Raw genomic sequence first — 16,621 nt, 5'->3', positions numbered from 1 at the left:
GGAGGTGCTAATCTCTTCTTCCTGATATCCAGTGATGGAACATGTGGGAATAGTTCAGAGCTGCATCAGGGGAGGTTCACACTGGAGTTTAGGAAGAATTTTTTTACCAAGATGTAAGCACTGGATCAGACTTCCTAGAAAGGTGGTTGATGCGCCAAGCCCGTTCACTACTATTGTCATTTGAATGATACCCTCAGTACCATGCTTTAACTTTTGTTCAGCCCTGAGTTGGTCAGGCAGTTGGACTAGATGATCGTTGTAGGTCCCTTCCAGCTAAAATATTTGAGTCAGGTTTATTGCATTGCATTGCATTGCATTGCATTCCATTCGATTCCATTCCATTCCATTCCATTGATGCCTTAAGCCCATAATGATTTTCTTATTTTTCTACCTTATAAGTTTTATAGGTAATAGAAGTAGATTTTAGAAACCCTTTCTCCCTCCTCCCCATAGTACCCTTTAGTTTATACATTCCTTAATCATCTCACCCCATTCCATACCCCCCCATCACCCTACCCCCATATCTAGTAGAAAATGTTTAGTCTTTTAGTCAAGGCAGGCCTGTCTTGTTTGGAGAACGCTTGTATCTTGGCCTAAACCGCAGGACAGAGTCAAAGAACTGGGTCACCCTGCTCTTTGTACCCTGAAGATGAAGAAGATGATGAAGAGGGGGTCCCAAAAAGCACCCCAGACCCAATTCCAAGAGGCGGGCCAGGGGGTGGACCAGGCCAAAAGTTATAGGGTGGACACACTTAGGATTGGCCAAATATTATTATAAATGTAACATCTCGGGCACAGCCCGGGGCGCGCGCCGTGTAACATCTCTATTGCCTTGGCATAATTAAACCCTTTCTTATCTCACCCCAGCTTACGGCTCCTGAATTTTTTTCGTAGCACCTAGCTGAGCAGGCATCACCATCATTAAGGAGCTACCTGCACTATCATCTGTTATGCATATTTAGAAAAACATGCCATTTACCCACATCGGTATTTGTATGAAATCAAATGGCTATTTTACTTAGAGCAATTCTGTGCATACATAAAATTGTCATTAGGTCCTGTGGGAAGACAAGAAGTTACATTTCTTTTACTGTATTTGAGTATGGATCATGCAAGCTGCACAGTCTTTCTGCAAAATTACTGTTTCATATGTTTTCCCTAATTTTGCTAGGAGCTGGGGAAATAAGAATTATGGGCAACAGCTAGCATGTAATAGGGGCGTGCCCTGCAACAGATACTTTTTTTGTTCAAAGGTGGTAGATAAGGTGCAGAAAAATATTTATCCATACCTCACTAAAATATACCTCACTAAAATATAACCACCTACTATATTGTGGACTTGCATATTAACTTAGTTGATACAAACTCTTGTACAAATTCAGGCATGTACATAAATACCCACATATATTCAAAAATCGTTATGAATTAAATTCTGTATGTTCCAATAAACTGGAGGTGTGCAGTGCTGCAGTTTTTATGATTGCTTGGACTAAATAACTGATAAGTGTTCTCCATAATATTGTCTGGAATGAAGGAAATGGGAAAAGGAATTAATTGGGCTTTTATTTGAGGCAGCAATGTATGCATGTATCAGTCTACACAAGTACTATGCTGCTGATATGTTTCAGTCTTTTTAATGATCAGCACATATTTGTAGCTGAATAGGCAGTAAATCAATGGAGACCAGATATTTTCACAGTAAACAGTAAAGAGTTTTGCAGTTTGTCTAGTCAGGAAAACTCCTTTCATTTATCCATATAGAAATGGTATCAGGTTGCTGAAGTTCTGCTTAAACTTTTGAGTTGCACAGGCTCCTGGTATATTTTACACTTCTTTTGCTCCACTAACAAAAGAGAGGTGTTTTCCCAAAACTTCTTACAGAATTTCTTACAGAAACCTTGATGCTCAGGAGTCCTTGATGCAAAATTAGATGCCTAGGGTTTCTGCTTTACGGTTCCTCTACCCAATAGTAGTGTTGGTGAATGCCTTCTTTCATTAATGTTTATGCATCTAAATTAGAGGTAGCAGTGGTAGAGGATTTAATCTCTTCTGCTGAGTCTATCTTGTTATTTGTGTCTTTGTGGACACTTTTTCAACACTGTGAGACTCAGTATATTGGTGGTAGGCATTTTTAATTTCTCTGTGAAGACTCAAGATAGGACTGAGTTACCATGCATGGCATGGTGTGCTCTGTGTGGTCTTGGCCTGTGAAGTGTAGAAATGTGTTGGCTTAAACAACTTTGTCTCCATGGCTAACATACTCATCTGGTTAATCCCTTCAGCAAAGTGCGAATCAAGGTAACAGTAAATATTCTTGCAGTGTAGAAGCCTGAGACCCCTCACTCAGTTGACATGTTTCTACTACTAAAACCCAAATCTCATAATGAGGCCTGGAAGGTGGATCTGTATAAGCCCTGAAAACCATGGTTGCTTTTTCAGATCCATTAAAGCTTTTATTCATTAATGACTGCTAAATAGTAGTAACAGAAGAAGAGAGGCCCATAATCTATGGCAGTCCAGGCAGCAGGGCAGTCAGAGACAAAATATTAGATAGGATGCCTTTCTCTTGGCTTGTGATGTATTGAGAGGTATGGGTTACCTGAAAAAAAGAAACTTTGAAGAAAAATAATATTTTCTTGTCTGGGGAAAAAAAAGCATGTAACAATAGCAAAATACAGGATAATGGGGTTCATTGTAAGTCAGTAATAAATCAGCCTTTTTCATGGAGGAGAAAGCTAGTTAAGAGGGTTGTTGATTCCACTTTAGAGCAGCTATAAGGCCTAGTGCTTACCAAAGTCTTTTGACTCTCCCTCCTTTGGCCTTTGCCTCCAGGCTTCGTTACATCAGATGGTGCCTAAGGCTGATTAGTCCTCACCTCCTGCTGAGGACATCTCTGGGTCCTGTAAGATCTGAAGGAAGCAGTCAGGTCTTGGTTTCTCATGAGGGCATCCACCAAGATGGATTTCAGACTGAACTGAAAGAGGAGAACAGTAAGCCGGAGAGAAAGGCACACTGGCAAATTTCCCCATTCTCATAGAAGCATAAAGCAACTTCGGATTGTTCCTAGAAGATTTAACAAAGAATTGGATTTTATTGTGGTCACTACCTGATAGTCTGTGTTTGTAGACTGCGTAGTATCTCCTCTATAAGAATTCTCTTGACCCTGAGGTCAATTCTTGGGAAGGAGAAAATTTAATTTCTTCTTTATGAAGAAAACCAGGAAGCCTTGCTAGCTTGTATTAGGACTGTCCTAGGAGTCCTCTCTGAACGAATTTGAGAATGTCTTCCTGTATTTTTATCAGACCAAGAAGCAGAGGCCAGAATGGTACGATAGATCTAAGGATTTGAAGCTCTGTTGTGAATGCACAGCGCAAAGATTAGCCTGCTAAGGGGGAAAATATTAATACCATCTCTGACCACCGAGAAAGAAATATAAACTTCTTTTATATATTTGTATGGTTTTTTGCATACACAAATATTCATAAACAGCACAAATAAAAGGTGCAGAGTTGGCTGGTAGGAGGAGATGACTGTCTTGCTTGAAGAGAGGTGAATTGAGTTTTTCAAGTTATTTCCCTTGAGGCAATTAGGCAGAAATACGAGCTGCTAGATGTGTGTAAATATAACTCGGATTTCTCTGTGCTTGGTTTATATTATTTACATTTATAGAAACTAGCTTCCATTTAGAATAGCTAATGCAGAAATAACTACAGAGTTCTCTCTGCTTTAAGGTTGATGTCACTTTTGGTCTCACCCTTTTTGGATGTGTCATGAATCTTTGAAGAGGTGTCAGACAAACACTTTCAGAATTAGATTTTTAACCCTTATATTTCTTTTCCTGTTTCAAGCTCTTTTTTTGTGGTTGTTTTAATTTGAGCTGTTGCTCACTACGGAGCTGTTTCTCCCAGTGCCAAAGTGCCTGTCTGAGAGAATCATGACAAAGAGTCACTTTACTAAAAATAAAATTCAGTTTTGGTTTTTTTTTCATTCCACGTGAATGGTGATTTAGATATTGGTTAAGTGAATGTTTGAGTATATTTCTTAATGTTTTTGATTTGCAGATCATAAAAATAAATCTAAAAATAAAACCAAACTCACCCTCTTAGAAATGCAATTAATTCCTCATTGTAATGTATGTCATATTATGTGTAAGAATTCATTTTTATAAATTCAAAAGAAGCACTAGTCTGATAATTAAAGAATAGTAAAATCGTAGTATTTAAAAGATGACAGCCAATGAAGTTCTTCTAGCAGGGTATTTAAGCAGTTGTTCGGGTAGACTTTTAACATTCACTAAATTGGATATATTCCTTAGTGAACAGTATGCCAAGGTGAGCTGCACATTTCCACTGCCAAAACGAACTCTTTAAAATGAAATATGTCTTGGAGTATGGTAATGGGAAACATCCCATGATTTCACACATTTCTTGATAATCTCCATGGAACTCTAACACTTTCCATATGTTTTCCTGGTTGGCAGGTGGAGTGGATACAACAGCAGGTGGTTAAAAGACGGATAAAGAGGGATTATAAAGCTGGTGGTACCCAATCCACTTATTTCAATGATCCCAAATGGCCAAGCATGTGGTACATGGTAAGTACATACAGGGCCATTGGCTCTGTTTCATTGTAGTGTTTAGTTGTCTGGTTTGATATTTCGAAAGGGGGCAGAAGAGTATGTTCAGAAAAAGCAAATTTGGGGATTTTTATGTGACTAATGAACGTTTATGAACTCCTTACAAATATTACAAAGAATTCCCGGCGAGCCCTGCAATAGAAAACATTTATTAATGCATTCATTCATTAACTCTTCCTATTGCTAGTTGTCTTGGGAATTACTTACTAGAGGATAAGCTTTCAACAATGAGAATGGAAGGAGCTTAGCCACAGCTTGTGAGAACCCACTTGTATTCAATGCATAATTCACTGTCTCCAACAGAAATGTATTGTGTCCTGAAACAGGAAAAAAAAGACGCAGATGTTGACCATTCAGTGTTACAATTACACTCTTTTTAATAATGAACAATTGCATTGTTGAAATAAATGGACTGTTGATGCTGTTTCCTATCAGTTTCCTCTCCATCTTGTTTAGTTCCAGGATGAGGTTATTATAACTATGGGGGTTTTTAAGAGACTCATTGTACAGTTTGAAAACAACTTTTATCCAAAATGTAGTTCTTTTCAGCTGTTTGTGAAATTATTTTGGGTCAAGGGATCATGGCAAGTCTTTTTCCCACTTTATTGAAATGTGTATACTTGTCTGTCTCCTTTAATATGTACATTTATTCAATCTACCTGTCCTATAAATATGTGCATAAGGTGACAGACAGATTCCAATTTTTAAAAAATTTTTAAAAACAATTTATGTCAATGTTTTAAATTGAAACTAGAAAACAGCAATGACTTATCTTTAGTTAGTCTGCTGTTACTGCTGCGGACTTTCAGCTCTGTGTTAGACTAGAAAGAGGAAGGCCAAACTAAGAGAATCATAGTAGTCAAGGAAAAGCCCATTATATATCATGTATGGTAGCTTATGTAATTTTTCCTTTGTCCTCCTTTATGTACAAAGTTTATGTACTTTATGTACAAAGTTTTTAGTGCCAGCATAGCTTTTTGATGGAACTAGATTAGTGGGATTTTTTTTAACTGGTAATAGGTGCTTTAGCAGTTGCCTCTAATTTTGATCAGAAGGGTAGCAGTTTCCTATTAATAGATCAGTCGTATTGTATAGCCACATAGTTAGCAGCTCCCCCACAATTGCCAGTCTAACACAGAAAACACTTTTAGGCAGTAAATGGACTTTACCGTTTGTCTTTTACAGCTTTCATAATTTCTCATTTCTATCCCTGTGGAAGAAAGTCCTCACTTTCAGAACTTCTGTGAAGGGCAGTTCCTGATGCATTGCATTTACATCCACTGAATAAGCCCATTTATTTGCAATATCTTCAGTGGTAGTGGTTTGATGACATTTTGTTGAGAGAGATCAGTAAGGTATTAGCAACTATGCTGTTTCATCAGAGAGAATGGGTAAAAATCTGTGAATGGGTTGACTTCAGGACTGACTTGGGTCATTACCAGATATCCTCATGTGATTATGTTTGTGCTTGTTACTATAGCTACTTTTGTTAATCTTTCTTACCTTTATAAGTTGAAGGGAAAAAAGGGAGTTAAAGGTTAATTAGTGGTTTCAGTCATTGCTATGTCATAAAGAGGTTTTTAGTTGCTGTCTGCAGACGTGTTGTTGAGAAAGTAATAAGAGCACTATCGTATACAGATTTGCATCTGAATTAATAAGTAACTTCATTGTGGGTTAAGATTTAGACCTTTGGCCATTGAACTGGGACAATCTCTAACAAGGCCGTTAATGTAGTTCAGATTTGTTGACACAAGTCCTTTTATTCAAAGACTTTTTCAAGCCATATCTCATTTTTTCCTCCCCAAGCTTTTTCTTCACAAGTTCCATCCTTTGTTATTTTAATTGTCTGGGCTAGAAATAATACATTTTTGTTTGTGCGACATCCATGACAAGAAGTTATAAGAGGGATTCAGGTCTTTTTTGTCTTTTGGGCTATCACAAAGTTTAAAAGAATCCCTCAAGAGCTGTAATGTGAACAAATTAGAAGGTCTTTTTTAATCACTCTATTTTTCTCCATTTACACTGAAGGCATTCCTAGAGAGAGCAAAGTGATTAGGAATATAGTTCTTTAGTGCCTTCTGGTTTTGTGGAAGCTGAAGCAGACAGTGCTTTCAGACCCAAAAGTATGCTTTTACTTTTCATGACCAGGACATTATTTAGTGAAAAATTACAGCTTCTAATGCTTTCTAATAACAAGGTGATTTACTTTTGAGTTCCCTCCCTCAAAGCAAGGTAAGTTGGGAAAAAAACCCACTTCTTTAGCATAACCTCTGAATCTGGTGGCATCTCTGCTTTAGAGTAGAATAGAATATTTTTATAGATTTAGTAACATATGAAACTTCACCTATCCAACTATTATTCAAAACCAGATTGGTCAGAGTGAACTGATAGCAAAGAACAAAGTCCCTAGTTAAAATCCCTTTCCGAATTTTGAGTCAGAAGAGACCTAAGTCCTGTATGCCATCCCCAGAGCTTTGTATCATCATGTTAAATCTAATGAATTTCTTCTCTTTCATTGATGTTGACAAAATAACCTGGTAGTCAATAACTGGATGAACTATATACAATCAATGTGCAGAACTTAAGAGGTCAAAGTCAGCTGTTCTGTATCTGAAACTGTTTTGCTTAACTTGAAATAACAACAGTGTCTTCCGAACACTAAGGCGACTTTGTGGGTTATCAATTTCACTGTACCTGCCAGTTGGTTAAATGAGTTTCCTCATCTTGCCTGCATACAAAAACTATAGGTTTTAAAAACTAGAGGAAGTAAATATATAAAAAAAATTAGAAGTATATGCAAAGTTATGGTTAATATAACTAACTTTAACAGACTTCACTCAGAGTACTATGCTTGCTGATTATTTCTTTTTGTTCCCCACTTCAGAAGAGCTTTGTAGTGGTCAGCTGAAACTGGAATCACACAGGCACACAAGCAAACCTTTCTGCAGCTGCAGTCTAGCTATGCTGTGATGATGGGCTCCGTTGCATAGTTTTTGAACATAGAATGTAACAGCAAGAAATTAATTTAGCTATTGTTTATTTTTTAACAAATTATCATTAGATTACAAAGTTGCTGATTATGTCTTTGCAGTCAGTTCAAACAGGTACAAATCTTTTTCAACACTGATGAAGGATAATCCTCTACAGTACTGTTACTATCCCTTCTACTGTTGATAATAATTGCTAGTTTTGAAATAATTCTGTAATTTGGAGAAGTTTACAGGTTCTTCCCACTCTGTGTGGCCTAGTTAGTGATGGGCAGGAACTGAACATGTAAAAGGATATTTCTGTGGGACTGAGAATAGGCTAGAGGAGGGTATGATATTTTGAGATGTGAGTCTGGAGGGAGAGGCACTGTTCTGTTAAAGCACCTAAGAATAAATGAGATAGTTAAAGAGTATAAGGCAAGTTTTTTTCTTATCATTGGATGCTACTTCATCAGAGTAAGAGGAAATGTTATTCCCTATAGCTGGGAAAGATGCAGCACTGTGAGAGATAAAAAGCGGAAAGATGGAACTTCTGCTGCAGTAAATAAATGGGACAAGATGGTACTCCTCTGAGAAAGTACAGCACAAAATCACTGTGCAACAAAAAAGTAAATAACTTTAAAAAATATGTTATACTCAGAGAAGAAGCTAGCCAGGGCCTCTACCATGCATACTTCAGGGTCATCCTGAATATTTTTGTAGCAATGAAACTTACCTGAGAATGTAGGGAAATAGCTGACTATCACTAAGATTGTAAACCACAGCAGGAAGTGGAACACAGGAACTTGTCTGTCAGCTTCTCAGATAGAAAATAGGTGAGATTGTCACATTCCTAAGCTGCTTGGAATAGAGGAACACCACCTATTATATATCTAAGCCAAAGAAAAGGCTGCCTTCTAAGTGTCATTGCTAAATATATCCCACACCAAGAAAAAGTATAATTCAAAGCCTCATTGAAGTAAAACTTCCGTTTTATTTTATGTGTATGTCATGGTTTAGGTATTCCCCAATTTAGTGTTCCCACTCCAAACCATATGCCACTCGCTCCTCCCGCTTCCCCCTCCCCCTTCATGGGGCTGGAGAGAAGTAGTGCAGGCACAAAAGGCAAAGATCTCGGGTTGAGATAAGAACAGTTTACTGGAAACAGCAATGCAATAATAAAACGTACAGTAACATCAAAAATACTAATGACAGAGGGTCCGAGAATAAAAACAATTCACACGGAAACACCCCCCATCTCCCCCCTCCCCCATTTTCCCCCCAAATAAACAATACCCAGCTGATACCCAGCTGCTCCTAGCTGTGCCCTCCTGGCTTCTGCAGAAATTAACCCTGTCCTGACTGGAACCAGGACAATGTATCTTAGGTCCACAGTGAGATCAGCTGTTCTGTCTTAAATCATTTTAAAGCCTGTTTTTGCTGTTGGTCCCTACAAAGGCAGTACGCCTTCTTTTGAAAATTATTTTCCTTTCTCAAAATCTTTTTCCTTTTCTCAGCCTTTGTTATTTTCTTTTCACATTTATTCCACTTACAAATCAGTGCTTTGGGAGAGTAGGCAAAAGAGTAAAGCTAGAAGCAGATGACTACACAGTCTTCTGTTTGGAACCCAAAAGAAGGGCTTTTGTAAGCTGCCTTGTAGGTCTTCATAGTCTGCTACTTTTCTGTGAGAGGCAGGCAATATAAAGGACTAGAAGATAGCAAATTTTGTGTAGTCTTCTTAAAAATAAGAAAAATATATTAGGTAATCATAATGAAAACAAAGGAAGGAATGACAGGAGTGTGATAAGATGAAATAGAAAGTGGTGAAGGGAGAAGGAGAGGTCACAGTGGATCTGAGTGCCGACCTGGGTACAGGGGAGACAGAATTAAGGATAGAATTTCTCCTGCCATATGCTAACACCACAGCAAATGAATACATGTCACCCTCCTTTACGACCTCCTAAAAATTTATTTGGCAGCTAAGGAAAAACCTCACTCCCTTTTTATTGCTCTCCAGAGAATTGTTCTCTCTTTCCTTCCATCTGTGCAGTGGAAACAAAATCATTGTTCTTTTTTGAGGTGGCATGGCATTTTGAAAGTGTTTTGCATATTTTATAACTTGCTTAGGTTGTTGCATGCACTTCTGTACTTGTGGTTTTTATTGCATGAGAAGATTAAGCTTCTGGTGTTTTACGAAGTTAAGAAGATGATCTGTGACAACTTCAGCAGAAGTGCTGCTAGAAAGAACCAAACTGCCTGTCAAAACATTACCTTGCAAATCTGAATGTGGAAATGTCTTGTTCTCTGTGGACAAGGTAGAAAAGTAGCATAAGATCAGGTAATATGCAATTTGACCTAAATTAATTTCCTGTTGGAAGATGACAGCCTACTTTAGGTAACCAAAAACCTGTAGAAGTGGATTTATCCATATCTACTGAAAAGAGATTATTAGTGCAAATAGTTTAGCACGATTAGGAAATAGTTGGGAGACAGAGTGACCAGGTTGGCTTCTTGGTCTGTTCTCTGGGACATTCAGTTCTGGCTTCTAGATCAGCAACCTTAGAAGTGCCCAGAAAACACAAAATGGAAACCAGCACCATTTGGGAGTTGTGCCAGCTTTTTCACTGAAGTAAGAAGAAGCAATACTGAAATAATTTCCATACTTGCTTTGTGAGAGATTTTCCTGCGTGTCAAAGGTTTGTTAATAAATCATATAGCAATAGCACACATTCCTCTGCCTACTTACTACAGTGATTGTATTTGCAAAGTCATATCATTCACTTTTATCTTTCAAGACTTTATTTAAAACTTTTTTTTTTTTTTGGCTGGACAGCAACTGAGTCATGTTAAGAAACTGTAGGTGCTTGTCTGTATAATGTTCTTTGTTAAATACCATTTGTGTATAATGTGTTTTTCTGAACTGCCTTTTTCTGAGAAATTTCTGCAATTAGTAAGGAAACGATAGTGCCACAAAATATTTGCTGAATTTCTAAATATGACATTTGATAAATATCTGCCTTTAGTTTTTGTATGGTCATACTGGGGCACAATTTGATATATTTCAGTTTTTATCTTTCATTGCACTTCAGGAAAACCGTTAAGGTATATACATTACCTGGAAGTAATTTTTTTCACTTTACAAAGGAAAAAGAATTTGCCCATCATTACTTTCTAAGAGCAGTATCCAAGAGCATCTGCTTAGTTAGCTATTTTCAGATCTTTTTAAAATCAAAATCAAGTAATGTCAAACAGCAAAACAATTGTTTTTGTCGCACAATACTGAGTACTCTATTAAGTTACTGAAAAAAAAAAGTGAGGTAATTTAATTAATAGTGAGAAACACTGCTTTGTTTCAAACACTTTATGTCTTGTTTTGCTATTGCTTGCATACTAAAATTGCAGATACTTCAGGAAATATATCTATTAGGTAAGGTATTTTAACTAGGAAATATACATTAGGAAAGGTATTTTATCTGCTTAACTAATATTTTGTAGCATTTTTCATGTAAAGAACACTGTGCAAACATTAGGAACCCAAAAATAACCAAAAGTGGACAGCCACAGTACAGAATTGATTTTGAGGCTTGCCTATCTTTTGGTGTCATTCATAAAGAATGAACTAGTGTGACATGTTCAGTTTGCCCTGACCAGAAGCAACTCATAACCTATGAGACTTTAATGAATTTCTGACACAAACAGTTACTATATTACATCCCATTCAGGAAGCAAAAACTGGTGTTGTGCTTCTGTAAGGCAGTTTCCTAACGGTTGAGTACAGAGGATCAAGGAGTCTGGGGGACACTTTTGAGTCATATAATTAATTTTTAGGTACTGTTGTGAGGGGGAGGGAGTTGAACATAATTGTTCTTATGGGTCCCTTTCAACCTGAGATATTCCATGGTTCTATGAGGAGAGCTTGTCAGAGGAGAAACTGGAGAACCACTACTTAGCTCTAGGATGTTAGGTCTTGTACCAGTTGTTAGAAACCATTATGCGCCTCCTTACTGAAGACAGGTGCCATATAGACCCCATAGAATTCCAGCTTTCCTGATTCCTGCATCTGTGTTCTAACCTGTCTTCTTGTATATCACATGAGCAAATCTTGTTACTAAAATTACAAGTATGCAGAGCACTTTAGTTCTCGCTGACCCTTTTTTGACCTTAATTCATGTTCCCTTTTTTCCATGTTTTAAAAAATACCCCAACTCCCCAACAACAGCAACCAACCCCCTCCCCAAACAACAGAAGCAGCAAACACAGTGAGGACAGACACTTAATAAAGTATGTTCTGCACCACTTCATTAAACACAGGTAATCCTTGGCATTACTTGTAGTTACTTCTGATGTAATGAAATCTCTGCTATGCATTACATCTGCTGCTCAAGCCCTGTGAAAAGGATTAACTAAGACATCATCTACATGAATTAAAACATGGACAGAGAAATTAATATAGCCTACTTAGAAAGTGTTACAGCCCTTACATCTTGGTAAGGAATCGATCTGCATACAGAAAACACAATTCTGGAAAAAAACCCTAAATTCTTGTAGACTACAGAATTTGGGTCTCAAGACTCAAGATCCTTTTCTGATGATGGTTTCCCAAGGCATCAGACAAGCTTGAGGCTTTGTGTGTCACATCCTAGGACTTAGAGTATCTTTGACCCTAGCATCCTGTCCTCATCCTTTGCATTGTCTCTTAAGACTGCTTGAACTACAGAGGAAAAAAAAACCCCAAACAGCAAAAGAACACCGACAAAAAAATTCAAATCATCACTTAAAGAAAGAGGGATCAGAACTTTTCTTCTAACAATACTGAGAAGTTAGATTGGTTGAGCTTTCTTGAGGATCTTGACATTCATTGTATGGTATCTATCCTCTTAGTTTTGATTTAATTATTAGGTGTATTTGCTACTCTCGTGTGATTTTCCTTTTTAAGACAGTTTCTGCAGTTTCCATCTGCTCCCACTTCAGATTGGTGATGAACAGTAGAAGGATGAAAGTATTGTGAAAGTGAAAGCATTCTTCTACTTTATGCCTGTCCTTTGAAAATATTTGCCCAAACACACCATAATTGACCCCTTGTCATTGATACTGACCAGTGATCTGAAAGATCTTTTAAACCCACTCCCATTGGGCATGAGATGTGGTCTGCTTTCACTGTGTCTGACTCCTGCTGCTTTTCCAGTATTCAAAAGTTTCAAGTACTGACCTCACTATATGAAGTAGCTTTGACCTTGTTTGGGTCTTCAAACATGCTGATAGCTGGAGACCATGTTATACGTCGTGTAAATGTTGTAGTTTAGGTTCTCTTGTTGAATTTCCCCATGGTGCCATGGGTTTTTTGGGGGTGCTCATTGATAGCAACATGTGCCACCACCAGGGAACCAGCCATGGAGAGGGAGAGGAGCAGATGGGGGGAAGATGAGATCCCTGGGGCAAAGGTCCCACAAGAAGTGGGAAGAATAAAAAGTGGGCAGATCCGCCTTCACTCTTTCTGACCTGGACTGCTGTTGGGAAGGCACCAGCAGCTGTGGGAGGACCTGTTTTGCGCTAGTGCTTTGCACATCCTGCACCACTCTGGAGCCGCACCCACCAGAGATGTGTTGTCTCTCACCAGAGCCCCCCACCCCACTGCCTGCCGTCCCTTGCTGCACAGAGCCTGTGCTGTCCCTTGCCCCCTACCGATTCAGAAGCAGCAGCTGTTTGCTGCTGATCAAGACCGCAGCACCTGCCTGCCAGTGCTGCAGCATCCGGAGTTGGTAAGCCCTGCTGCTCTCACGGACCTTGCCCACTGCCGGCTCCAGAGCAGCAGTTTCCATTGGTCAAGACTGCAGCACCTGCCTGAACCATGGCATCCAGAGTTGCTGCATGTTTTCTCTGCCTGCTGCCCCACACTGGTTTTCCTGCTGCCTGCCATGACCAGCTGCCGTGGGGGGAACCTGCCATTTTTCTTTGTTATTGTTTGGTTGTAGTTTTGTTCTGTTTTGTTCTCTGTTTTTAGTGAACTGTTATTCATTTCTATACTTTTGCTCAAAAGTCTCATATCAAATTTGCATAACTGGTGGGGAGGGCTTTCTATTCAATTGGAGGTCCCGCCTCCCAGGCAAACATTGTCTTAAAAACAAGACAGTAAACTATAACCAACGACACAATCTGAGGACTAATTCAACATCTGTTCTCATGAATGAGTCTACAAGGGTGGCCAAAAACACTTTGTAAGCTTGGTTTGTTACTATGCCAAGCCCTAGAAAAAGTCTTCCATTGTCTCGACATTTGAAAGACTTACACACAAGATTTATCCCACAGTCTAATAGGAAAAATAAAATGAAGGCTGAGTTATACATCTCTTCTCAGCTCTTAGCAGGTAGAAGTTGTACATATGAGTATGGCTGTTAACGGAACACAGATTGTCTCTAGGCGGGCAGCAAGTAGCAGGCACTGATGCAGTTGTATTTCATGAGGAAGGAAAGGGATGACTTACATGTCTGTATATGTGTTTAGATTTAAAAAAAAAATATTCCAAGGTACCACCATTTTTCTTCTAGGCATTTATCCGTAGGGGTGTGGCTAGGAAATTGATTCAAATAGAAAAATTCAATTAAAAGGAATGCATGCAATGACAGTATTGAGCAGATTTCCCCCATTTCTCCTTTTGGTAGCAAGGTAGCATCCTTTTGTGATTATAGTCACACTGTGTGAAGTTGGTCAGTTAATTCATGTGTTGGTTTTTGGGGGAGAGGCAAGGAGGAAAATACTTGCTGTGGATTGAAAAAATCTCAGATTATGGTATCTGTGTTAAATCCTGGCATCTATAAATCAAAGGATTATAGGTTAGCTGAGAGAAAGTGGCTGAACAGGGGAAAAAGAACAGCTGTTTTGGCTGTTGATAAGTATAAAAAGAGAGATCTTTAATAATAAAGTGCTACCTGTAATGATGTTGTTAAAAAGATGATGTGCAACAAAGTATACAGTCATGTGATCAGATTCCATGCAACTCATTGGAATTAGGCATCCACCTGAATGATTTGCATATCAAGGATAGATTTAGGCATGTTCCTAAACCTAGTGGTGTACTTTAAGGTTCTATTGATTTTTCTCAATGTCCTCCAAGCTAACATTAATTGGCTGCTAACTGGCCCAAATTTTGTGTTTTAATAAGCCTGTTATTACATTAGTTGGTTTTGTAGATTTTTCTATGTCAAGACCTAAATCTATACAGGAATTGACCAGGGTGTCTGTGACAAGACTTTGAAACGGATCTTCAGTTGAATTAATATAAAAGTCTTATTTATTGGTATATATTTATTTAAATTTATTATATATGCAGCGTCAGGGTTATAGACCCAAACCCAACTTTCTTCTTGCTTTTCTTAGAGACCTTTTTTCTTTGAAAGTTCTCATACCAATAGCAGAGCAACCACACAAACTTATATTTTTCTGTTTTAAAGCAATCCATATCTATATAGTGATGCTTATCAATGAAACTTTCTAAAATTTTGCACCAGAAGTGATAAAAAAATCTTTCCACATTTATTTTCAGAAATGTTGTCACCCCTTCCTAAATGTATATGTGTTGCATTAACTTTGGCATAAAATACACTCCATTGCTTTCCACCTAGTCCTCAGAGATTAGAGGGGCAGGGTGTGGGCAGGCCTCATTTCTGATTAAAATCATTTCAGTGCCATAACTCTGGTGGAGTTCAATAAGAATTTGCACGAGCAGATTCACAAATAGTGCAATTAACCATTACAGGACTATAAGTCTGGTTGAGTTCAATAGGAACTTTCACAAACACAGATTAACCAAATAAACCACGGCTTATTGGAGCAACAAATTATAGATTCTTTCATATTGCCAGTGATACATTCACTAGACCTGCACAATATAAGTACAGCACTGTTCCCCAAGTATGTGTACAAGTGTTCCCGACTATACTCCAACACAGTTGGAGGCACAAATCTTACTGAAGAGGTGTCCCTGCTTTGTGGAGGAGATAGGAGCAAGCCCGTGGTCTGGTCTGCAAGGTGCTTGTATTCTCATCCTCTGCTCTAGAGGATTTCAAATGCCAATTTATACTTTTGGGAGTAGTGGAGGTGAGACTGTAGTCAAATATTCTATAACTTCCATAAGTGTTGTGGTGGGCAGCCACTTTATATGTAAATGAGATACCAAGAGTAACTGAGAGATTACAAAGACTGTTGGTCTTGTGCAAAGGCAGAACAGAACACATGACAAGTTAACATCAGTCCTTCTTCCACCTGGCTCATTGTGGCACTAAGGGTCATAGAATCATAGAATAGGTTGGGTTGGAAAAGACCTCCAAGATCATCAAGTCCAACCCCTGATCCAACTCCAATTATTATATCAGAGCACTAAGGGCCACATCCAATCTCTTTTTAAAAACCTCCAGGGATGGTGAATCCACCACCTCTCTGGGTAGGCCGTTCCAATGCCTGATAACCCTCTCTGTAAAGAATTTCTTCCTAACATCTAACCTAAACCTCCCCTGGCAGAGCTTGAGCCCATGTCCCCTTGTCCTATTGTTGGTTGCCTGGGAGAAGAGACCAACCCCCGCCTGGCTATAACCTCCCTTCAGGTAGTTGAAGAGAGTGATGAGGTCGCCTCTAAGCCTTCTCTTCTCCAGACTAAACAACCCCAGCTCCCTCAGCCTCTCCTCATAGGACTTGTGCTCAAGTCCCTTCACCAGCCTCATTGCTCTTCTCTGGACCCGCTCCAGCACCTCAATGTCCTTCCTGAACTGAGGGGCCCAGAGCTGAACACAATACTCAAGGTGTGGCCTCACCAATGCAGAGTACAGGGGAAGGATCACTTCCCTGCTCCTGCTGGCCACACTGTTCCTGATGCAGGCCAGGATGCCATTGGCCTTCTCCGCCACCTGGGCACACTGCTGGCTCATGTTCAGCCTCCTGTCGATCAGCACCCCCAAGTCCCTTTCCGCCTGCCTGCTCTCCAGCCACTCTGTCCCCAGCCTGTAGCGCTGCAGGGGGTTGTTGTGGC

At 39.0% G+C, this 16,621-nt stretch overlaps 1 protein-coding gene across 5 annotated transcripts in view; it reads left to right on the top strand.

Moving 5' to 3' along the window:
* Positions 1-16,621, top strand: part of PCSK5 (proprotein convertase subtilisin/kexin type 5) — a 212,224-nt gene that overhangs the window by 44,874 nt on the left and 150,729 nt on the right. For all 5 annotated transcript variants that reach the window (XM_027708433.1, XM_027708432.1, XM_027708435.1 and 2 more), the window contains one exon: positions 4,481-4,594. In XM_027708433.1, coding sequence (XP_027564234.1) covers positions 4,481-4,594 — 114 coding nt within the window. The remainder of the gene's footprint in view (positions 1-4,480; positions 4,595-16,621) is intronic.

Source organism: Neopelma chrysocephalum, unplaced genomic scaffold (assembly GCF_003984885.1).
Source record: "Neopelma chrysocephalum unplaced genomic scaffold, ASM398488v2 Primary Assembly neopelma1_96234, whole genome shotgun sequence".
NCBI lineage: Eukaryota > Metazoa > Chordata > Aves > Passeriformes > Pipridae > Neopelma > Neopelma chrysocephalum.
Note: the sequence above shows the minus strand (reverse complement) of the source record. Positions and strands in the feature narration are given on the sequence as shown.